At 42.1% G+C, this 25,456-nt stretch overlaps 2 protein-coding genes across 2 annotated transcripts; one reads left to right on the forward strand and one right to left on the reverse strand.

The window, feature by feature from the left end:
* Positions 1–3,294: 3,294 nt before the first annotated feature.
* Positions 3,295–7,611, forward strand: LOC102704596 (deSI-like protein At4g17486). Its single transcript, XM_006649505.3, has 4 exons — positions 3,295–3,468; positions 4,783–5,000; positions 6,097–6,384; positions 7,035–7,611. Exons 2-4 carry the CDS (start codon positions 4,787–4,789, stop codon positions 7,274–7,276), a joined length of 744 nt encoding a protein of 247 aa, XP_006649568.1. The 5' UTR covers positions 3,295–3,468; positions 4,783–4,786; the 3' UTR covers positions 7,277–7,611.
* Positions 7,612–9,006: 1,395 nt separating this feature from the next.
* Positions 9,007–10,548, reverse strand: LOC102704873 (homeobox-leucine zipper protein HOX12). Its single transcript, XM_006649506.2, has 3 exons — positions 10,259–10,548; positions 9,796–10,139; positions 9,007–9,688 (listed from the first exon to the last, which is right to left on the reverse strand). Exons 1-3 carry the CDS (start codon positions 10,335–10,337, stop codon positions 9,401–9,403), a joined length of 711 nt encoding a protein of 236 aa, XP_006649569.1. The 5' UTR covers positions 10,338–10,548; the 3' UTR covers positions 9,007–9,400.
* Positions 10,549–25,456: the final 14,908 nt, after the last annotated feature.

A 25,456-nucleotide genomic window follows, 5' to 3' on the forward strand; every position in this document is an offset into this window, starting at 1 on the left:
AACTGTTTATTTACATGGTTCTAGTAAAACATGGTGTAGATATTCTCTTCTCATAACTTTAGTTGTTTTTGGATCAACAGTTCACGACACAACTTCGGTTGCGTTCTTTTTGCATAGATTATTTTATTATTTCCCAAACCGTTAAACGGTGTTTTTTTTTTGCAAAAGGTTTATGTATAGAAGATCACCGTCTTAAATTTTTAAATTTTGCAGTAGTTAATTTCATTATTTATACTATAAAATATATATATAAATCAGATAATCTTTTATTTTTCGTCTTTATCTAACAAAAAAGAACGTAGCCGATTGATGCTACTCATCATGGCAAAATGAAGCCTGCAAGTCTTTTCTGGTTTTTTAGGTGTGACTGCTCGGTTAATTGCCAACATGTACTACTAGAATTATAATGTCTCTAGGGCATGGGTGTGATTGTTTAGTTTTTTAATAGAAAAAATTAAATGATATATTTATAAATAAAAAATAATTTGTGCATAATTTTCTATATACATGTTCGTAGCGATATAAAAACTAAAGCTAAAAAATAAATTACAATAAAAATACCCAAATTCTATTTTAAGTTTAAGGTTAAAAAAATAAATTTTAACTTATAAACATAAATAAAAGTGAAAGATAAGACTGGTGCTTCTCTCTGCAAACAAACACCATGGGCCAAGTTATGATGAGATCAGCTGATTGGTATTTTTTTTATTTTTTAAACTTTTTAAGAAATAATTTTAACACCAGGGAAAATATTTTCAAATCTGAACCTTTTAGCCACGACACCAATATTAACGTGGTAAGACAACCTGCCACGCAGCCTTTTTGGCGTCGCGTGGCGTGCCACGCCACTGACAATGGCGTGGCAAGCCGTTTGGTCACGCTGGCGTGACTAAAAGATTCATGCATAGAAATATTTTCCCTAAAGGTTTAGTAGTAAAATTATTTTTTAAAAAAGTTTAAAAAATAAAAAAATTCGCTGATTGGTAATTAATAACGGTTTGTCAGCTCTCGTGGTATTTTTACTGTCTGTTAGTCCAACCTCCTCTCTCATAAAATTACCTAACCTTCTGGTTAAATTTAACTTAAAAATTAAAATTCTTTTGGAACTAATAAAGTACAAGTAGAAGCCATAAAGGTAAGATCAGTCACGAGACACATTCCCTACATGTAAGGTTAACAATGAGGGATGGCGGGACCATCAGCCAGCCTCCCTGTATGCCAGGGTAAGAGATAAGCAAAAATTGTGATTTAGCCGATTGTGATTTGGGCCAGGGGACCGTTAGACAGCACAGTAAATGGTAGTATACTTACTGCCTCCAAAAGGTTAACTAGTTGTACTACAACAATTACAAATACGGTGCAATTTGGTGAGCTTTTTTTTAGACCAGTCTCAATGCATAGTTTCATGTTATAGTTATAAAAACTGTAAACTAGCTAACCGAGCTAGATGAGTTTTATGGAAATAAAACTCATCTCTCATCTCATAAAATTTTATCATTTAATGAGTCTGTCGAGTCTGCTAAGTCAACAATTTTAATGATGAGTTACCTATTTAATGTGTAGGACCTTCTCAATAACCATGCATAGAGATAATGTGCTTGGCACCTATTTAGTACATTACCAGTACAGGTTGCTCTATAATTACGGGGAGGTTGGAGCGCCAAATGACACAAAAACGTAATCTGGCAATCATGCCAAGGAACAATGCCCGACCATTTTGTTGTGCATTAGTATCTTCTTTGAAAAATAAAAACCGGTAATTGTCAGACAGAAAATGAAAAGTATCCAAACAAATTTTTGTCAGAGATTTGAGACAGGTGTGCTGGCCACGTTCACTAATTCAACCATGATAAACTTTCATCTGTCAACTATATTTTATTTTCTATGGGAAGAATATGCTTCCAAATTTTACAGAACATGTGTTTATACGTAATAATAACATGAGAACTGACTAATTGCTGTGTGAATGATAGGGGAAACCCAGTACGTTAACAATCAACCCCCACGTTAATGATTGTGTTCCTGTACCATAAGCACCTCACAATTGCACTTCCATCGGAAATTATAGCTAGTACCCTTGATTGTCAAGTCACCCATTTGAAAGAGTACTGACCAGCATTTGTCAGTACAATCGTGTGATATAATATTCGAACTAACGACCAGTAGAACGAATTCTACGGTCAGATCAACCACGAAGAGTACAGGTAGTAATATTCTTACAGAGCAAAACAAAATGCTGTTTTTATTTAACAGAATCAGTTTTAATCCAGCTTAAAAGTTGTATCAGCCCCGAGATTCGAGCACAGTGCGTATTATTGAGTTTAACATGCCACTAATCAGCCAAAGATTCCAGACAGTTTGCATATGTCTGTAAAGAAGAAATTGGGTCCGCTACAAAAGTCCCAAATGGCAACAAAAATATACCCCTACATCATTAGCGATGAGATAAAGAACAAAATAAACAAGTGACAACTTGCCAGCGCATTATCGAGATCTCCCAGCCTTCGTCGCTTCGCCCATTTCTGAATGAAATCGATTTATTTTACGTTATCGTCTTTTCGCTTCTGCGCTTACAAGTCATTTAAATTTTTAATTTTAAATTTATATTTGATTTAGGTTTTTTTTCAGTTTATTTTTACCGTGACTTACCGTTAAGAATATTTGTATACAATTTTTTTATAAATTTTTTTTCTATATATCGTTTGATTTTTTCTTGTAAAAACAGTCACCCCATTATAAGTTTGCACCCCATTATAAGTTTGCACCAGATCATACTTTAGAGCTCAGAAATTTTGCTGTTCTGTTAAAAATTTTATTTAAAAGTGAATAATTTGAAATGTGAATAGGTGCGTAGGTATGACACTAAACCAGGTCGTTCTAAGACTAAAAACATCGGCTACATTTTACTCCTTTCCTAAATTTCTCGTCTTAGACAGAATGGCCATGTCCATCGCCCCACAAGTTCCAAATCTTTGGTTTTAAAAAGTGAGTAGATCTTCGTTTGAAACCAAAAGCATAACATGAATCAAAATCAAAAGAGATTTCTGGCACTTTCCTCCCCTGAAACCCGCCCTTAGCACAGCTCTCCATGGGGGCTGTCTGTCTGTCGTTTCTCTCACTAGTCATCACTATAAGATCCAATTAATGCACTGTACGAATATATATAAATAAAAGGCAGAGCTTTCGAAAAAGAAAAGGTCGAAAGGGATAAATATAAAAACGAAAAAAAAGACGAGGCGAAAAATTACAAAAACAACCCTCCCATGGGGGGTCCCTGTTCCGCGTCCGCGGTGCTTTTCCCCAGCCATCACGAGACCTCCCCAAAACCAACCAAACACCACCCCACCACCCCACCCAGCTGGTGCGCCTCCAAGAATTCCTCGGATTCCTTCCCCCTCTCCGGCGACGGGCTCCCTCTCCGGCACGGTCTCGGCCTCGCCATTGGCCTCCTCTCGTCTCTGCTCCACGGTAAGCCGTTTGCTTTCTTGGCTGGTTCCCTCCCAGGTGCGGCAAGATCTTGGTCTAGATCTGCCGCTCCGAGCTCTCTTGGGTTCTTCGTTTGCCTGGTTCTTGATTCGGTTAGAGGAGGGACCGGGAGAATTACGGGTGGTCGTTCATGTCAAAATCGTTTTTTTTTTCGTTTTTGCTTTCCCCGTTTGTAGAGAGTGAAGTTATTTCGGGAGGTTCAGTTCAGTTTGGTAGCAGTACCAGACGTTGCTTTCGTAGCAATAGTGCAGGTTGTTTACTTTTACCGAAACATGTAGTTGAATTTAAGGTTGTGTCTGTGACACTGCTCTCTTAATGACTGGTTTTCTAGTAATGTAAAAACAAGCTGGTACGAACATTGTTTGTTGCATTGTTGAAAAGGAGGGCCTTCTTGGGGGTGCTATTTTGGGTGCTGGCTGAAGATCATGCTGCATTAATTACAGCACCGTGTAAAAGGAACAATCTTTGCATATTTTTTAGCTATTGGTAGAGACTAAGGTGGGAAAATGAAGAACAGATCCGATCTATTGCCTCTCGCATAATGTCTGAAGGACTGCAGCTTCAAATGAGAGCTGTAAATGTAGGCGTGCCTCGAATTAAATTACTTCCAGTAGAAGTAGAAGAGGAAGTCCAGCCCAAAGCAACACTTGCAATTCTCCTAGCTCTTCTTGGAAACTGCAGTGATACTAAATTCCTTTTTTAGATAATGGAAACTTAGTGAGACCAAATTCTAGCGTTTGACATTGGAAATGACTATCTTTCATATTAGTTTGCTGACTACTGTTCTCTCCGATGTCAAACTTACAAAAGGTAAATTCACAAGGGGTCAATGACTGAATTACTGAAAACTGAAAAGTCTTCGCTGCAAGAGTTACTGGAAGAATTCTCGGCATTTCCTAGACGTCCAGAGCTTTTATTTTTATACCATGTAGCTAACACTGAATGTATGCTTTGCAAGCTAACTAAAACTAGGAGAGAGAATGATGAACTACTGTGCCTTTCTTTTTCTTTTTTGGAATTGGCTGAGTTAAGAATGTTAGTGGAAACATGGAATATAGACGGGGAACATTTCCGTGACGTTTTACATTTCTTCTATGAAACCTTTGAGCTAACCTTCTCAGCATTCAACATAATCTTCCATTTTCTTATCTTATCTTATCTAAGTTTTGTTATTCCCACTGTTATCAAGCATACTGAAAGCATTTAATCTACCCAGAACAAGAAAGAAATTCTATCTTGCTAGCACTTGTTGAAACTGATCCTACATATCTTGACATCCCACTTGATTATTTGCAGGAATATGAAGTTAAGGACAAAACGACCTGGATGGAAGTCACTTATGCCTCTGAAGTTGAGCAGGAAATCTGCATTGCGTTTCTTTTTGTTTCCCAAGGTTCAGGCGGCTGGTCAATCTCCAGATGACACACCAGTTTATCTTAATGTGTATGATTTGACACCCATGAATGGTTATGTATATTGGGCAGGCCTCGGTATATTTCACTCCGGAATCGAAGGTTCTTCTCTCTGCCATATCTGCCTTTTTCTAGCTGATGTGCAATTTGTGTGATGGCTTATCTTTCTCTGCATTCTTCACTTCTGCTTGATGTTTTAGAAAGAATAGAGCTAGTAACGCCACACTGATGCTATCTAATACTATGGTTTACTGCCTATTTTGCCTGAACTAAGGTGTCTAGAAAATGCAATTCAATTTCATATCACCAACATTACTCTTCTATCAAGTTGTTGCAAAAACATGCATTGAGAAAGCAAGTCTCTCTACGAATGATCCATGTTCTTATAGTGCTTGCTTCTAAGCGATAAATTATTTTCCTTCCATAACGATTTCTTCGAGCAATAACTTAACTGTAGGATCTCTCACGTCACCAAGGGTAACAGAACAATTCTCAAACTCAGTGCTAGTGCATTTCATAGGAAATGTGAACTAGGAAAGATGTGAGAGCAAGGAGCACCAATTTTGTGAATTGTGAAAATACTGGTTGTGCTAGCTTTGTTTAGGAATGGGAGGAGGATGAGCACTTTGATAGTTCCGGCTACATGTTGTAGCTTTGATAGTGCCAGTCAGATTAGGGCGCACACGGTTGTGAATGGGAGTTTAAGATATTGCAAGGGCCATCAATAACCATCCCTTGACCCCTAGTAGAATGAACAGTCTTGTTTAATGTTGCTAGTCCATGGTCACAAGTTTTGAGGACTCCCCCGCCACTAGCCACTAGGTCATCTTTTTTATCTGGTGGTACATCACTGTTACCCTGATGTATGCCATTGCCACATTTTGTGTATGGAGAAAATGAATATAGGATAACTGAACGTGCAAATTCAGGTGCTTTCTAAAGGAAAAAAAATGTAGCAATTGGTTTAAATTGTGTTGCAGAGACTATTACTGTTACTGATATGCTATGCTGCTTGCAAAAAAATGCAAGACAACAATTAAGGCTAGGAGCTGGTTACAAAGAACAGAAGAAAATGCAGTTTAATATTTCTGTTCACATCAATATGCAAATCTTGGTGATAGGTTTTGTTTTGAAAGAGTATTTCAGCTATGATTCTATGGAATAACAATTGTTATCCTGATTTGCCTTTCATCTGCAGTACATGGTGTTGAATATGCATTTGGAGCACACGACTACCCCTCAAGTGGAGTATTTGAAGTAGAGCCTCGGCAATGTCCTGGTTTTAGATTCAGGAAATCGATATTTCTCGGTACAACATGCTTAGATCCCCTCCAAGTTCGGCAGTTCATGGAGCTACAGTCAGTGAACTACAATGGAGATACTTATCATCTCATCACGAAGAACTGCAACCACTTTTGCAAGGACATGTGTTACAAGTTGACTGGTAACAAAATTCCAAAATGGGTAAATCGCCTTGCCAGAATAGGTACCATACCTTTAGAACCACTAATGCTTATATTAGCTGTTCATAGTCTCCTAACAAACTGAACGAAATTATGATGCCAATCAGCCAATGACTGCATCTTAATGTGCTTTGTCAGAATGCATTGAGCAGTCTGACAGTTACCGCCATCATATTTTGCCCACAAATTATCATCTCCACTTGACTTTCAGAAATATGTTCCTGGAGTTTCTGATTATCTTCATTGGTCATTGTGTAAAGCAAAAGTACTTTAGCAATCACATCATATGCTAGTGCAACTCTTTACAGTAATTTGACTTTGGATTCTTTGTGGGAAGAACTTTTTTCAATAAAAAAAGAAACATGTTGACTTGTATAGATTCACCTGGCACCATGTTGTGTGATGACAGGTGGATTATCTTCTAAAAGATTCAGGAAGTCCCTACTTATATTTACAAGCACTGCAAAATTTTCGACATGCATAAAGCCAGCGTTGTGCTAAGTATCTGGCCCAATCCAGCAGCTTCATCCATTACTTTGTGCAATGCATAATGTCCTATAAGAGATAAAATTCTTCATTAGACATTGGATTTGTGTCATAATGTTTTGGAGTTCTCCTTGTTTCTTGAGATCCTTGTTTTTCAAGCGGAAACTCGTGTATCCTCTTTCTGCAGGTGCCATTTGCAACTGTCTTCTGCCAGAATCACTCAAGATCTCCCCAGTCGGCCATGATCCAAACAGTCGCCCTGAAGATTGCGAGAAAAGGCGGCTGAGGAACCCGTTGAGCTGTTTCTCTTCGATCTCGAGTCAGAGGCAGCTGCCCCCGTCTTCACCGTTCCCTACATCACCTGTGAAAGAGCCTCTTGCATACAGTTCATCAAGGAAATCCAACGCTCCATCGCTGAGGAATAGGTAGCCTGGCCTCCCTCGTGTTAACTTTTGATACCAAGTTAATAGGCTAATTTGGGCCGTGGCACATCTGGAGGGCTCAGGACGGAGGGCACTATCCTGCATGCTGCCGTAGCTGTCAGCTAATTCTTTTTGCTCGGTATCAGTCAAATGCTTGGAGTTGCTGTATCTTGTAAGTGAACAATGCGAGTGAATGATCAATCCACCTGGAGAGTTGTCTCATTTGGGTGAGAGTGAATGCCTCTCAATTCTACCCACCCCCTGCACTCATGAGGCACGAACCGGGATGTATTTGTATAATATTAATCCACTATTCTTTCAGCTGTTTTAGCTGCCTGACCTGATATTTTCCCCCTCCTAGCTGCCATATTTCTTTCCATGGCTCCATACTGATAATAGACTTAATTAATTTATTTAAACCATCCTAAATTACCTGTACACCGATCAGCTACTGTTGCATACGATTTCTACTGGTGGGGTACTGGACTACTGGAGTAGTGAAAAAGGAGTACTCGCATCGGATCAGACGCAAGTACATAGGAGTATATGAGTTCAGTTCACCAGGCAGCCAAAACTAATGGCGCTCTGATCTGGATGTGATCCTCAGCCTCAATCATCCGCAAGATGATCATTCCTTCTCGCTTGGACCGACCGGGGCCCACCGTCGTGGAGAGTGGACAGTGGCGCTGAAAATTCTCTTCCCTGTTCCATCCTCATCGGGTCGGTCCGCATCGTCGTACAACCCTCCCCCACGATCCATCCATCCATCCTTCCACGGGGGGAGGAATACTGGATAAGAACGCCCATATCCCATATGCCATATGCCTCCAGGAGGAAGCAAAGGCAGCAGCTCATCTAGGTCTCCCTCCCTCCCTTTGCTCTTCCACTGCACCACAACCACACACGCTACCTGTGCTGATTGCTCACTCGGTGAGCCACTGCACCAGCGCGCTGCCGCCCGCCGGCGTTGTAGTACCATAATAAAGCGCCCCCGATCGCGACGGCTCGTGGTCGCGGATGGGTGGGTGTCCCTCGCGCGCGCGACGACAGCGAGAACGTGCGCGCGTACGCGAGAAAACACGCACACGCACACCACACCATCACCATCACCGCCACGGTGATTACGTCAGTCCTTCGTTCGTTCCTGCGACGAACGTCCCTGTCGCGGGCGCGCGGGGGGTGGTGGGTTGATCAGGTTGGTTGGTTGGTTGTTTGTTTGTGTTTGCTTCGGTTGTGTGGCGGCCGCGGTGCGGAGGGCAAAGGACATCCAGGTGGAGCTCGCTTTTGATCAGGTCGTCTTTGCAGAGGCTTATCTCCATGGGAAGAAGGCATGCAGGCAGAAAAAGAAAGGTGGAGAGGGGATAGAGAGGCTAACTTTGCGAGTGAGTGATGGCTTCATCCGTCTGCTGCTGCATGCAATCATTTGATCCGGATAAATCGCTCGTGGTTTTTCACGGGGCGGTACACATCGCCGTCCCAAAGTGTAGCTAGGCAACCTGCCATTAACTATTTTCAACCTCTCTCGCTGAGAAGTTGTGCTCAAACAGTTATTCCTGTCTGCAACATCAATGCTACTAGCACTAAGCAACTTTACTCCAGTAGTAGTCAGTACTACTCCTATGCACTAAGCACATGTCTTTCTTTCAGTGTAGTACTGCATTTTTCTTTTCGTATGTGGTGTTTGAACTTTGAAGCCCAGAACTTAGAGGAAGCCCAATCAGCTGGCCCAAGGCCAATTCCATCCACATCAAGAACAATTGAACAAAGTGAGCTGGCATAAAAGACAAAAGACGCCAAAACTTGTGCATGCATCTTCTTGTGTTCTGATCGTGAGTAGTCTAGTACCCCCAATATTACATCACGGCATAATTAATCAGTCCATGGCAACCACTTGCATGATATTCTAAACATATACTTACAGAGACCTCCAATTAATAATCTACATGACTTAGCAAAGTCACCGCTAAAGATTTTTCGTTAGGGCAACGGCTGATGATATATCGATCGATGCTAATAAACACCACTACTGAATTTACTACGTTACTACCCTGCAATTGATCAGTCCATTAATTAACACGTCCGAGAGCAGCTAGCTAGCTGGTTAATCCTCCTCCGTCGGCGCCGGCGGCGCTCAGCTGAATTGGTCGTAGACACCGCCGCCGTAGCCTGCCGCTGCCAGCTCCAGCATGTAGTTGTTGTACGCGTACTCACTCATGTAGAGGTCGGCCTCCTCGGCGGCTGCCTCCACTCCGAACTGCCCCACCAGCGCCGGGTGGTACGTCACTGTGGAGAACGACGACGAGCTCGGGCTGCTGCCGCCGCCGCCGCCGGCGCTACCACCGCCTGTCGCCGCGGCGGCAGCGGCTAGCTTCGCCTTCTCCTCCTCTACATCCGCCAGCCTCTCCTTCAGCTTCAGCAACTGCGCGTGTCACGTGCAAAATTAAGCCGCAGCTCATCAGCAACGACGACGAACGCACGCACGCCCGTGATACCTGTTGTTCGATCGATTATGTATATATGTAATACCTCGGTCTCGAGGTGGCAGTTCTGCAGGACGACGGCGTCGTGGGCGGAGCGGAGCTTGGCGAACTCCTCCTCCATGAGCTTGCTCTTGTGGCGGGCGCGGCGGTTCTGGAACCACACGGCGACCTGCTTGGCGTCGAGGCCCAGCTCCGCGGCGAGCTGCACCTTGCGTGGCGTCTCCAGCTTCCGCTCCTTCTTGAAGCTCATCTCCAGGAATCGCGCCTGCTCGTCGCTCAGTCGCCGCTTCTTCGCTTGCTCATCCACGCCGCTCTCGCCCGTCGCCGCCGCAAACGCCTCCGGCTTCACCTTCCGCCTCCGCCGCTGCCGAGCCTTCTTCTGCTCTCCACCTGCAACACGATAGCCAACAACAAAAAAGAGAGAAAAAAAAACACATTGTCATCAGCTGATCTACCTCTAGCTTGCGAACTAGCAAGCACTTGGCCGAGGTAAGGAACCAAGCGCGTACCGGAGGTGACGGCCTCCGGGAAGCACTCCGGGAAGGCGAACGAAGGGAACAGCAGCTTCTCCTCCCCCTCGCGGGTCATCTTCCGAGTGAAAGCCGAAAGATCGAGCAAAAACAAAGAGCAGCTGTGTGTATGCACTAAAGACTAATTATGCTAGCTATATCAAATTCTTGAAATCTGCTGAGCTTCGATCGATGCTACTACTTGCTACCTTTGAGCTTTCTTGAGAGAGAGAGAGAGAGAGAGAGTTTTCAGAGAGAGGGGTGTGTGCTGTGTGCCAATGGCAGATCAAGTGACCGGTGTCCTAGTCTGTGAGCTCGGAGAGCAGCCGGGGGATTTATATAGTGGGAGAGGGTGAGCCAGTCCTGTGCTGTTAGTACTGTACTGGCCCAAGTAGTGGTATAACTACTGTACATACAGTAGTACTACTAGGAGTTGGCAGTTGATAATTTTTTTGGGTGCACACTGCGCAGTTAGCTAGCTGCACCAAGAAAGCGATCTCACGGCGGGTACGTACGACGCCTGTGTGACTGACCGTGTGCCACCCTCACACCGTCACGCTTGCTCAGCATTAGCACGGCAGCTGGTCGAGAACTCGAGATGGATCGATCGTTTGTATCCCCCTGTTTTTACTTCTACCCGTGCTTATAACTCAATATTTTAAATTTAACTTTAAATTTAAAGTTAATTTTAATTTTTACTAAATTTTACTTTTAACTTTGATCTTTTAGATCACTGTGAATGTGTATAAAAAATTTTATTTATAAATTATTTTTTATTTATAAATATATTATTTGAAGTTTTTCATTAAAAATGCTAAACAATCGCCCCTATAAGGGAAACCGGCATTTGGTGCGCGTCTGCCGGCCGCCGCGCGCCGCCGGCCGCCCGGCGACGTACGTACGTCTATCTCAGTCACTCGATCGCCAAGCGCAACTACGTACTGGCGCGGCGCAATTAAGGTACACCGCGGGACGGACGCAAGCCGTTCTTTTTGCCGATAGCGACGTACCCACCCGCGAGCCCCGCGCGGTCGATCGCACTAGCCGGTAGTGTGAAAAATTCCTGCACGCATCGCTCTTTCTGCGGACGCGGATAGCCGCGCCAGTACACGTACGATCTTACTATTTGGCCCTGGTGGCACAGTGGCAGATAATTTTTGCAAACCACGTGGTTTTGCACGATAGAGTGACGAGGATTTATCGCATGCGCCCGCCCGCCAGTCCGCAGAGACCGACCACGACGTGGTGGAGATATTAACCTGAAGGTTCGGATAAACAGGGCGCGGGGTTCCGGGGCCCGGGGAGACAACGAGCACGCCTAACAACTCCAAGAGCGAGGTTTCACGTCAGCGCATGCTCGAGCTGTACCTTTCCCAAGTGTACTTCTTTTTTAGCGAGGCAGATGTGACGCAAATGCAGTACTAATCAGCTTATTAGTACTGCAAAAGAGCTACTACTAGTATCTTACTAGTGGAGTATGCGTACTTGTACGTCGTCTGGATGTTGAGGAGATAAGCCTCTAGTACTAGCTAAGCGACCATGCATGTGAAGTGTCCGATTATTTTGACCGGACGACCGGCGCCGCGAGTGAGGAGGTTACTTACAATCTCTTCTCTCTTTGTCACGTTCAACTACTGTAGCTTGTTGCTTCCTGCAGGCAGCAGCTAGTTAGCCTACATGCAACATCGTAAAGTTTGTGTGAACAGTGTGCACCATTTTTTTTCTGCGACGACACCACACGGCTATTCCTGGCCGGTTTTTTCGCCCTAGAAATACGTGCCTGCGTATACATGTTCTCAGAACAGTCCATATTGAATACGTAGGTGAATAGTGTCGTGGCGATCGTTGCTTTGTTACGCAGGAGTATATATATTCTGCATGCTCTTCCAAGAACGGCAAATCCTCGTGTTATATAGTAAGCATTAATTTGAAAACGTGCGCTATATATAATTCCTTATCCACACGCAAACTTGGTCATATAAATGCGCATTGAAGTTCATCGCGTACTTCTGTCATTCTGTGGATTAGTCGCGTAATTGTTTTAGGTCATGAGCTAGTATGTTAGATACGTTATTTCAAGAAAGAAATAATATCATGCGAACTTCACGACAACTCTGCTAAGGTTATGTTCGGATCCTCTTTTTTCTAACTTCTATACATTGTTTTTTTTCTGTATACCTTTAATTTTTAAAGTGTTAGATGGTGTTTTTTTGAAAAAAAACCCATAAGAAATGCGTTTTTAAAAATCATATTAACCCATTCAAAACTGTTTACTAGCTAATACCCTGCTCGTTCCAAAATATGAACAATTTTAGTATTTAAATTATGTCCTATTATAAGCATTTCTGGTACTATTTACCGTACTACTTATAACACCCTAAGTTTACACTAATCTAGAGTATTACCACACTTGTCCCATAAATCAATACTCATTCTAAATTATTCTCATTTTATTTTTACATTTTCTCATAGGCCTAGATCTACTACCATTATGTTGATGTCATTACAGCCACTGACATATATGTCACATCGTTTTACGGGGTCACATGTCAGTATCGGTACCAGCACTGCTATCATGGTATGGTAGAGGATATGAATCCTAATCTCACACACACCCATCTATTCTTCATTTTTAAGGGGCTCCTTGATATTTTCTTTTCAACCTTAGTCCATACTAAACAACCTTAAATACCTATATTTTAAAATAGACACGGGCCACGTTCAGCTGGGAGGAGGGGTGGGTTAGTTATCTAGCGCGAAAAACATAGTAATAGATTAATACATAATTAAATAATTATTAATTATTAAAAAATATATTATATATTAATATGATTTTTTAAACAACTTTTCTATAGAAAATTTTTGTAAAATATACACCGTTTAGCAGTTTGGGAAGCGTGCGCGCGAAAAATAAGGAGAGTTAGATATCTTATGTATGCTGCCGAACGCAGCCATAGTACTTAATGAACCATACGCTAACCCTTCGCTCTATTTTGCGTGTAAGGGGACTTCCAACCCCTCCGTACCGAATAGAGCCTAAAGAGGAGAGTTCAGAGTTGATTAACCCATCGTTTGAATTAATTGAACTATTATTTTAAAGTAATGATTTGATTTAAAATGCAAAATAAATATTTTAGAAATTAAACTTAATAAATGTTTCCTCCGTTTTCTATTATAAACTGCTTTTGGTTTTGTCCTCACAGTCAAATATTTTCAAGTTTATTTGAGTTTATAGAAAAATGTACAACACATTGGTTTCATTATATCAATTGTTGAATATAATTTCATATTATGTCTACTTTGGGTTGAAAATATTGTTATATTTTTCTATAGAATTGATCAAATTTAAAGAGTTTTGACTTAAGAACAAATCTAAAATGATTTATAATATGAAACAAATGTATGTAATTAACTTAGAAGTATAAGTCATGTATACACGAAAGTGTTATGAGAAAATATATTTTTAAAATAATATGGAGAAATAATATGTTTTAATAATCTAATAATGATAAGAAAAAATATTATGTTCTAACACCGCGTTCAAGAGGATTACACTCTTTTTTCATGTGCATGCTTTCCAAATTATTAAAGGTGTATTTTTTATGAAAAAATTCTATAGAAAAGTTACTTTAAAATATCATATTAATCTATTTTTAAAATTTTTATATTTAATAAATAATGAATCATTTACTAATAATACCTTTTCCGCGCCGGCCTTACCCCGAAACTACAACAAAAATGAATGCGGCCTAAGTCTCCTTGTTCAGTCGTCAGCATTGACTAGCATTTCTTAATAAAGAGCTCTCAGAAATGGTACGTTTTCTCCAAAATTAATGGCCACCATGTTAGGCATGTATGTACGTGCATCACCTAGCGGTTGGCTACGGCTAATCATTTGATATTTTGATTTCATCTCTTGCAAGCAAAGAGTGGCATTAATCGATTAATTACTCCTTGCATTTTATATCATCGGTGAGGAGTCGCGTGCCAGGGGTGAGAAAGACTGAAAGATCACACCATGTGTTTTAGTAACAGCGATTCCTTTCTAAATCAAGGTTAATTTGAACACCGTGAGTAACTGAGTACTACACCTACCAGGACACATCTACAAACAATCACACAAACGCTATCAACACCCTACAAGTCTACAACAAAACCGGCCGGTGTCTGATGAGGCGTATTCCTCTGCAGCGGACGTTCTATCGTTCTAAGGCTGCGTTTAGGCGGTGTTTAATTGGTGAAATGAAAATTTTTGCATATCACATCAGACGTTTAATCGGACATCGAAAAAGGGTTTTTGACACAAATGAGAAAATGAATTTTACGGTTGGCATGTAAACCGCGACATGAATCTTTTGAGCCTAATTAATCTATCATTAGCATATGTTGGTTACTGTAGCACATATGGCTAATCACATACAAATTAGGCTTAAAAGATTCGTTTCACGTAACTGTGCAATTAATTTTTCGTTTTATCTATGTTTAATACTCTATTTAGGTGTTCAAAGATTCGATGTGATGTTTTTGGGTGAAAATTTTTGGAACTAAGAGCATCCCCAACAGATCATCTAAATTTGGTCATCCATATCTTCATTTGGATGATCATCTAAACTAGTTTCATCCTTCATATCTCTTTGTACTCCACTAGATCATCCATATATGACATCCTCTATATCTCTTTGGAGGATGGAGAGAGATCATCTAAATATGAAGGTTCTCTCTCCTAATATGGATGACATCTAAAAATAGATGATAGGATAGCCGTTCTGTTGGAGCTCAATTTGTAGTTTTCATCCTCTATTTTCAGGATAAAGGATGGGATAGATGAGCTGTTGGGGATGCTCTAAACAGCCCCTTAGTTGGCAAAAAATTTTGGGAGACATGTCACATCGACACGTACGGTTATATATTTGAATTATTAAACGTAGTCTAATTACAAAACAAAATTCAGATTTCGCTTGGAAACCGTGAGACGAATTTTTTGTGTCTAATTAATCCGTCATTAGCAAATGTTGGTTACTATAGCACTTATGGATAATCATGTACTAATTAGACTCAAAAGATTCGTCTCACGATTTTCTCCATAACTGTGTAATTAGTTTTAATGTATATATTTAATGCTTTATTTAGGTGTCCAAAGATTCGATGTGATGTTTTTGACTAAACATGACCTAAGTTCTAAAACAGATGGATGAACAGTAAACTGCACTAATTATGTGTGCCTTGTAGCCATCTGATAAAAAACTAGAGGATCAGATCGAATGCTATCTACAGTAAAAAATTGTATAGAATGAAGCAACCCCGGGCCTTAGTACATGTAACTGTTGTTGATACAGTAAAAGTACTATACAATAGTATCACCCATTAGTTAGTTAGTAGACTTAGAATGTTGTTTCTATGGTACATTTGTGCAATAATGCAGAGGATTTGCATCCATTCACATGTTTAAAGTTGCGCACTATGCCACGCATGCTTATGCCAAAACCACAACGAGGAATGATATTTTCTTGCATAATTTATTATAATACATCATTGTTTCGAAGGAGAGTACATAAAAGGTTATTTTGTTGGGTACATTTTCCACTGATTCAGTTTGGTCTATAAGGACATATTCAATGGTAGAGTCCATTATGGCTATATCTTAAGCCACGTCAACAGAAAAAATTTCACATACAAAAGACAATCTCTCAAGCTGACTCTTTATAATTATAGACTAGTTAATTTCCCGTTCGTATTCCATCTGGTTAGCATCTCTGATTAGAGTTAGCACACGTACAAAGCAGATGTTCTGGTTGTCTCATCGTTTTATGTGCCAAGGGCCGATGTTTTGCTAACTCTATGCAAAACAACCACTTTTCTCTCTCCTATCCTCTCTTTGTTTCACGTCAGTGAACATGCAGGGATAGAAACAGTAATTAGAGTCCTTTGTACGTGTCCTAATGTAACGTAATTTGCTTTAGAAGTGAAAAAACATTAATTCTTTTGAGATGAAATGTAATACATTTATAATTGCAAAACAATTAAGGAATGGATAGTTTAAACACGATATCATTTGTGTAATACATGAAATGCGGGGAAATAGTTGAAAATACGCCTATGAATTAAAAAATGATTTCAATTTGGAATAGGATGGTGTGATATTGAATACATTAACGTTTATTCAAATTTGATGTTTAAGAGTGGTAATATGAAATACAAAAAAATTATCCATTTTGATTAAAGTTCAGTATCAATTTGAGTTTTAGAATACAATATTCATTTTCCTTCTAGATTTTGTGTTATCTATATTTACTTTAAATAATATTGGCTTTATTCTTTTCTTTTCACTTGACATTTTTCACATTAACGCAATGTCCAACATTTTTTCATCATTACCTTCCTTAAATATTTTCTCCGTCCCAGAAAGTTCATTGAATTCAATACCCGTTCCCTCCCTTATTATTACATTCATTCTAATATAAATATTTATGAGATTTGAATCTTATATATATAATATAAATATTTATGGTATTATCCATAGTACTACATGTACCACTAATCACTTTTTCATTTTTTTTATTTCTCCCACCATCCATTATATATTATGAGATCAAATTCTCTCATAATATATAATCAACATGTTGTTAAGCTATAGGAATTTCTAGAAATCAATGGTCAAAGATAAAAATGTCTAAATTGGACAAGGCTAGAACAACAAGTAATTTGGAGTGGAGAGGGTACATATGTATACACCTTGTCAAATGGACCATAGCAGATGCACGGGTTTTATATTTACGATGCATGCAGGTGAATCTAACATGGGGACGGTGGCTCGAGCCTCCTCTGCTCCTATTAGAAACATGGGAACCCCTACTAAGTCACCGTTGAAATTTTTATGTCAACGATCAATGAAGGGAGGCACTCGAACTTTAATAGTTTGTTAAGAACCTTTAGTATATAGTTTGCTAGATCCGCCAAGAAATAATGCTGAATTTACACCCCTTTCATATACCTCTGTCCTGAAATAAGTTTATTTTTTATTTTTCGATATGATGTTTTGATTTTTCGTCTTATTTGAATTTTTTGTGATTATTATTTTTATTGTTACTAGATGATAAAACATAAATAGTACTTTATGTGTGACTAATTTTTTAAATTTTTTATATAAGTTTTTTAAATAAAACGAATATTCAAACTTTAAATACAGAAATCGAAAAATGAGGTTATTATGCGATAGAGGCAGTAACTATGAAGGTAAAGTAGCTTATCGCCGCACAGGTGATTTGAAGTTCCCTTTATAAATTCTGAGTGCTCAGCTGAGCCAACTTTTACTTAACAGAGCCTGGTGTATAGCTCCACCTTTTGGCCGAGCGATGGGTTAATTTGGACTTGGCCTGCCGGAGACATGCATCCGCGTCGTGAGCAAGGATCGATGGTGGGTGAGTGGCCGGCGACAACGACACGACGACCAGCTGAAAGAAGTGTGATATGGCCACGGTTCTCTATAGAACAGGAGTACTGTGTGTTTTTTTCCTCCTCTCAAAGCCGTAGCGGCGACATGGTGGGTTTGTTACTCATCAACACACTCTACTAGCACAGTAGGAGTAGTGCACCGGTGTATGGACAAGATAGGGGTTCTATCAAGGAATATTATGCATGTCGCAACTTGGCCATCGACTAAAATAAGACCGGAATATGATCCACGATGTAGTAGTATACTGATGGTGTTAAGGCATGTTTAGTTTAAAAAAAGTTTTTTTAAAAATATCATATCGAATTTTTGACATCTAAATAAAGTATTAAATATATATATGAACAATAAAACTAATTACACCATTATGGAGAAATCGTGAGATGTTTTTGAGCCTAATTAGTACATGATTAGTTATAAGTACTACAGTAACCTACATATGCTAATGATGAACTAATTAGACTCAAAAATTCTTCTCATCGTTTTTTAAAACTTATTTTATAATTAGACTCTAGTATCATGTTTTTTTTTAAAAAAAATTATAAACTGAACAAGTCAAGCAGCCACACGAATTCATATCAGCATTGCATCGACAGCGAGATTTGACGTCTTGAAAGGTCTCGCCATCAAGACACGAAAATCATTGTGGCCAAGCAGACGGGAATTGCCCTACCGGAGTACTGGTTCGTGCGTGTTGTGTGACCAGATAGACAGCCGGCCAGGGAATGCATGGCGTAGCGGCGGTCATACGCACGCACGCACACACGAGCAACACAGCGCACGTACTGTTACCGATGAACCATTGATGCTCTAATTTCTCGCCAGGTCGTGGTGGCGTGGGGGGCAGAGAGAGAGTGAGAGGGGTAGGACCGTAGGAGCAAGAGAGGCCAGGAGAGATGGCAGGGGAGCGCAGCCAGGGAGTGGGGTTGGTCTTGGCGCCCTCCTTGCCTCGACCAGAAAACGGCCTATGGGCAGCGGTTTCTCTCCCTCTCTCTCTCGTCGCTCGCGGGCGCGCACATGGGCGGAGGACGGAGCCCACACGGTACGGAGCACACGTGTCACGACGGCGCGGAGACCCGGAGCCCGGGGCCTGGCGCTCGCCGTGCCGCCACGCGTTGGGCGCTGGCGCGTGGGGGAAAAAGGCATCGTGCTCTCGGTGCTCCCAGTCCCAGCTGAGCCTATCCGGCAATTCCTCTCCTCATCTCAAGGCTGGCCGATTCGTGGAGGACGGATGGTGGAGTACACGTACAGCACAGTATGTCCCAGCTCCAAAGGGAAAAAAAAAAGGATGTGAGAGGTGAGAGAGAGTTAGGAGAGTGTACTGTCAGTGTCAATCAACTTGTATATATATACCCTACACTGCTACACACCATATATCAGTCAATCAGGCTTCTTCTATAACTGGTTAATTATACGGTATAGATCCCACATTCCCACTCTAATAGTCTGATTGCATGCATGTTATTCATACAGTATGCAAGTAGAGACGAGAGATCTGATCTGCTGCCCTGCACTGCATGTCTCGTACTACTAGTAAAAACGGCTGTAGACGGAAAGGCTGGCTGCGTGAGTGCCTGTGCGCGCGCCCACCAAGAAGCTAGAGCTAGCAGCTAGCGCGCAGACCCAATTAAGCAGCAGGCAGCAGCGCAGCTTGCTTTACAGCGAAAGCGACCTGCCTGGCGGTGGCGAGCGCACGGTTAGCCAAGGCCAAGCCGGGCCTGGCACTCGATGATGCAGCGCAGCAGATAGCTGCCAAAACCCACGCACCCGATGGGGGCCGCGCGCGCACAATACACTGCACCTGCCATGCTACATGCCACATCTCACAACCCAAGCGCGGGGTGCAACGACGCTACCAGGACAACGACGATATGATGCCCCAGCGTACGTCCCAATGGGATTCGAGCCTCCTCTCCACAGTAGTAACTCTCGAGCTAGTGCTCGTACCAAATGGCCGTGTCCTAGCTGCCTCCCTAGCTAGACCGGGGGGCCCCCGGCCCCCGCCGCCCGCGAGATCCACCCCGTCTCGCGATCTCGATCGGGGCCGGCCTCCTGCTCCTGTGCCTTCCTTCTGCTTGCTGCCGCCACCGGCTCGTCGTCGTTCTCTCTCCATCCAAAAGACCAGGCCAAAAGGCCGGCCGGCCGAAGCAGGACACAGGAGTAAAGCACGGCACGCGCGCGCGTACGTATACTAGCTAGTCCCACGTACGCGCACTTGCAATGGGAAGCCACAAGCCTCGATCGCATATGCAAATTTGCCGTTGCCGTGGCTGCCCGGGCTTTCTATTTCTCGGAAAGAACAAACGGGCAAGCCAGGGGATCATCGAAGCCGCCGCCGCCGTGTAGCTGGGCGCTTTGCACACGCCGCTATAGCCAGGGACCGGGTGCCACGCGTGAGTGGTTCGCGCGTAGGTTAGGCCGGGGGCGCCGACCGGTTGATCGGCGGCCGCGTATCGTATGATCGATATCTTGATCATACGTGCGCACTAGATGACTTGTCTCTCGTCAGCTCATGGTCGTCGTACTAAAGGAGCAGTTTGATTGCCTTGACTTTTGAGGCATGCATGCAAAGACCATTGCAGTGGTAGAGCTAGTATACTGCGCCCACATTATTCAACAGGTGTTATTTCTTTTCTGGTCGGTTTATATCACTCTCCCATGCATGTCCTGTCGATAATTCGGTGCTTATTATGGAAAGCACGTACACGACTGGAACTCCTCGTTGTTCCAGCTTGATCGGTCTGGTCAAAGGATAAGCTATAAACGTGCGTGAGTACAGCGGTCTGTGGTTCGGAGTTGCACAAGCACAGCAGCTTATCGCCTGCAGAAACAGGTACACGTACTACGAGTTTCCAAGTGTCCAATACTGACTCTTGATCATGTGCTACTAGGACAAACTCCAGCTAGCAAGTCACATGTGACTTCACTTTCTGTGCGGCAAAAAAAGAAGCTGCACTGCAGCTAGTGAACTCCACCTAGTGTACGTGTCCAATTAGAACAAGGAGTGGCTCAAACTGCTGGCCTGTAGGAGTATGTACACTATTATACGTACGTAGCGTGCAGGTGAGAAATTCATGCGTGCTGCAGTTGTGGGGCATAATATGTAAGGTATATTACATGCATGTCAGGCACAACGGCTTCGATCGATCTACCGGCTTATGCATACGCGCGTACGTACGTAGTACTATTGAGCAGTTGGTAGCTGCTACCTAGCTCGACTGTAGTGAGACTGCACAGGTGATTAATTACCATCAGGCCAGTCTCGATACTTATTTTCACTGCACAATTTTTAAAACAGCTAACTCGATAAAATGATACATTAGACAATACTCACAATGCAATGTTTCATGTACCGTTTCTAAAGCTAAATAAAACATTTAATTACTGCTAAAAGTTTAATTACATGCAGAAGACAGTGTTTGATTGCATGAAACGCCTCAAACACCTCAATGCGAGTTCTACCTTGGTAACAGTGCTCAAACGTTTCATTTGCCATAAAACTAATTTTTTCTCTCTCCTCATAGTTTTATGTAATTATATTTTCTTTTGTACTGATGTGTTACCTAATTAAATTGCATGACATTTTCATAAAACCCCTATTAACACTGGCCTTGATGACCGTCGAGATCTTCACGTATCATGAACAATAAATAACCTAGCTAAGTAAACCTACATGCCGCTTTCTCTTTATAATATTCAACGTGGTGTGGTATAGTTAGCTTTCAATAAAACAGTTAGTGCTTGCAATATCACCAAAAGGAGGCATGTAGAGAAAAAAAAATACTCCTAATATCTAATATGTAAAACATCACCAGACCAGCTAGATTGAACTTTACAATATATCAGATCATCATATACTCGATCACGAGAGAGATAGAGGGAGATGCATTGCCATAGTCCAAATCTAGAGTGCGGTTACTTTCAAATCCGATTAGATTAGATTAGATTAATCACCAGGGCATGGCATGCACATGCATGTGCACTTTGGTCCTCTGCCTTTTGAGAAAACCAAATTACAACGTGGTACTGGCTAGCCTTGGACCTATCTGGCCTGCGCGCCGGCCTGGCCTGACCATGGTACGGCTCGTCCGACTTTTCACGTGCCCCTTGCTTAAACCAACCCCTGTTCTTACTAAATGCCAACCAATCTACTCCCCTCAATCAACCGGCCAATGGAACCACCAATGCTTCAGAGACCAGATAAGGATCGGTCAACACTTATTACTAGCATATTTGTTGAGGGCACGGTAAATTTCATGGGTTAGTTCCTCAGCAGCTAACTTTCCCATGCTTCAAAGAGTTTTTTATACTTCCACTCGAGGAAGCATGCATCCAGCTTTTTGACTCTTGGCTTCGGTAGCTAGTCATCCCTTTGGCCCTTATGACTCATTACGTTGAGAATTAAAAAAACATAAAAACGCTACTATATTTGCATAAGTTTTTAAGAGCAAGGCTAAATAATATAGCTAACAAGCTGGCTATAAGGTTTTTTATAGTTTTCTTTTAGCCCACGCATATACTAGTTAGCTCTTCATCATTAATGCAGGACCCACATGTCACTCTCCCAGAGTTTCTTGGTTCCTATGCCCAAACTAGCTACAAGCTAACAGCCTGCTTACACTCTCTCTCATCTACTCTCTCCTCCAGATAAACATATAGCTAGCTTATAGCCTGCTATTATACTTGCTCTAAGGTAAAAGATTAGAGTTAGCGTAGTAAATGGAGATGCAGTTTCTTCTTAACATGTGAAAACATATATCTGCATTGCATTATATATCACGCCGTAATATATTCAGCTTTATATGTGTTAATACATATCTCTCGAACCAAATCGTTGCCCAATGTGAAAATTGAATATTGTAAGGGGTTATATATAAACAGAAGATTTTTGGCGAATGGAATGAGATGCTCACCATGCAATGTAATTATGGCAGATTACCACCCTTGGTGATTCCCTGTCACATGCCTAGCTAGTAAACCCCTCCTGTATGCTCCCCCTTGGCATCACATACGCCACACAAAGGCACATCACTTGCCAGTTAATAAATCCATTCTTAGTATATATAATAGCAAGTAGCCGGCTTTTGCTTTGTCCTTAAACTAGGGAGTGGCATGGCATTTGCCATCCTTATCACAGACACCTCCTTCTCCTGTTTCCCCATCTCCAACTTGTGGAATCCCAATGAGATTAGTTAATCAAATAGATTACGAGTGACACTAGTACTAATCAACTATAGTGGCCACCAAACCTAATCTCCTTGGGACACGGGCTAGCTAGCTTACTGTGCTTTTGATTAAGTTGTTGTAAAGCTCTACCCCCTAGCCAAACCAGCTAGGCCTCTACTTTGAAAATTCGAATCCATTTTGCGTATTGTGCGAGAGAGATCAAAGCTGATATCCCTTGTCGTGTGCATGCGCTAACCAGGAGATAGGACCATACTCTTCGAGCACACGCTAAACATGAACAAATTAAGCGACTAACCACACAGCTTAACAAAATTTTCAAACTCCTAGAATAGTATATATGCAGATTTGGTCGATTTCTCCTACATCGCCTTTGCGTGATCGGGCTACTAATCGCAGCTTAACTTTTATAAGATGGTACTACGACGTAGCTAGCTAGCTAAGCTATAGTGATACTACGTCGTCGTTACTTGCGCCCGTAAGCTAATTTTGCGCCTGCCATGACTGACTTGATCGACGAGTCAAGGCATTTTCTTCTTCTTCAGTTTGTCGTCAGGCACGACCGTACCGGCAAGTTCTTCGAGGCTGTTAAAATTACTGACATACATGATCCGTTTGATATTTGCAACATGTTGGTTAATTAAGCAGAGCAGTCCATGATCAATCGAGGGCATGTTCTGTAACCAACTTTGTTATATATAAAACAACCACGTTGGTTGAATCCAAAACCTGTCGCAACAGGGGTGACCCTGCATGATCATATCCAGTTCTTCAGACATGGCAGCTGATCATAGAGAGGAGCAGATTTCTTTAACACGAGTTCCTCCAGTTGCAGGGCGACACGCGTGCAATCATCCTGCCGTGAGAGTACACCGTCGTGGCAACAGGTGTAAACTCCGAGCTTTGTTTTTAACTGCAGCAGCGGCACTGATGCCAGGTTTAAACTGGGAATCATGGCCTTGCTTTCCCCTAAAAGGCGCCAAGTTTCGTGCCACCTTTCGAGGTGAAGGGGCTGGATGGCAATTAGCCACACAGCACGCTTCAACTCCAAGGCAGCACACTTGGCATGTTTCAGACCATGATGCTTGCTGCATGGTTTGTTAATACACTGATATTTTTTTCTTGTCCATCATGTTAACACCTTCACCACACATCGATCGGCATCACTTTAAACAAATCCCCCAGTTGCATGAGAAAAAGCTTAAGCACCAACCACAGAATTCAATTAAGCAAAGGATATATATGATGGCCTTAATAGGCTGGCTATAGCTAGCTAGCCAAGCTAGGGGCCGAGATACGTAGGGGACCTTGGAACATTCAGACAAAGGCGAAGGGCTAACGTTAATCAGCACTAAACAACTCCTTAACCTTTCTTTAGCTTTGCAGCCATCAGCTTCGTCCACACCACGATGCTCACACAGTCACACAGGTGCTCCCCAAGCATGACCTGGACACACATTTGCTGACCTGGCTGCTCCGGGAACGCGACACGTGCGTGTCGGGTTCGCGCGGCGGTGTCGGCGTAGCGAAGGGGGGTCGGTGCACGGATGTCGAGGCACCCTCGTCGACGGTGATCGATTGTCTATTAGTGGGGAAATGATGGGATTCCAAGTTTAAATATGACCTATTGGGTGAGGGCTAATTAAACTAGGGGGTTTTGGGTGTGCGAAGTGTTTTAAGGCTTTAAGGAGAGATCACGTCCATGGCGAAACGTGGCCGTGTGATAAGATTAGTTTATGATGGGGGCATTTTAATTTAGCTGCCCATTAACAATGCTGAAAGTCTGAAAGGTGGTAGAACTTTCCTGTGATTAGCTTGTTTTTAGGGGGGCTCGCCTCTCGAGGAGAAAGCATTATCTTGTGATTTGCTATACAAGGCAAGTGCGTGACCTATGGGCTGACGCACCACAACCATGTCAACGCAACACTTGCACATTTTTGTTCTTCCAAAACACTTTCATTTGTCTATGAATCTACAGACGAGAGCTAAACTAATACGCTACACTTTTCTGGGGGAATTTTAATACTTGTGCAGATATATTCAGTGAAGCACCGGGGGTTAGCTAGCATCCAAGATTAAATTTAGAAATCGAGAAGATGCGAATGTTTCAGCTGAGCATGTCAGATTTCTACAAAAGGAAATTAATACTAGTAATTTAAGTACTCGTGATGGTTAGTAACATATTCGGTGGGTGTAAGGGTATTACATACCAACATCATATCAGGTATTGCGGCTTTAATTGACGTCTGAGAATTATTCTCGATATAAAGGAGGTTCTGAGTTCTGACAGGCAATATAGTGAAAAGATAGTCTGATTGCCAAACAAAGGAGAAAAAAAAACTTCAGAGTTCAAAACTTGCCTATATTGGCCTAAAATTCATGCACATCCAAACAGATGTGATACCAAGCCCAATCAATCTCACCCTCCAGCAATGCGGATATACGGCATACATCATACATGTCTAAAGAAATTACGCTTCAGCAATTACCTTGGACGCGCACCGAACGGCGCGGCGGAGGACGAAGGCGACGCCCAGATGCCGCAGGCGTGATGAGGAAGAGGA

This window comes from Oryza brachyantha, chromosome 3 (assembly GCF_000231095.2).
Source record: "Oryza brachyantha chromosome 3, ObraRS2, whole genome shotgun sequence".
Taxonomy (NCBI): domain Eukaryota; kingdom Viridiplantae; phylum Streptophyta; class Magnoliopsida; order Poales; family Poaceae; genus Oryza; species Oryza brachyantha.

Bases quoted from the DNA above. Each gene is read 5' to 3' on its own strand.
- LOC102704596 (XM_006649505.3), top strand. From the start codon at position 4,787: ATGAAGTTAAGGACAAAACGACCTGGATGGAAGTCACTTATGCCTCTG. The intron at 5,001-6,096 runs GTTCTTCTCTCT...TTTCATCTGCAG, and splicing joins ATTTCACTCCGGAATCGAAG to TACATGGTGTTGAATATGCA. The intron at 6,385-7,034 runs GTACCATACCTT...CTCTTTCTGCAG, and splicing joins AAATCGCCTTGCCAGAATAG to GTGCCATTTGCAACTGTCTT.
- LOC102704873 (XM_006649506.2), bottom strand. From the start codon at position 10,337: ATGACCCGCGAGGGGGAGGAGAAGCTGCTGTTCCCTTCGTTCGCCTTC. The intron at 10,140-10,258 runs GTACGCGCTTGG...ATCGTGTTGCAG, and splicing joins CCCGGAGGCCGTCACCTCCG to GTGGAGAGCAGAAGAAGGCT. The intron at 9,689-9,795 runs GTATTACATATA...TGACACGCGCAG, and splicing joins ACTGCCACCTCGAGACCGAG to TTGCTGAAGCTGAAGGAGAG.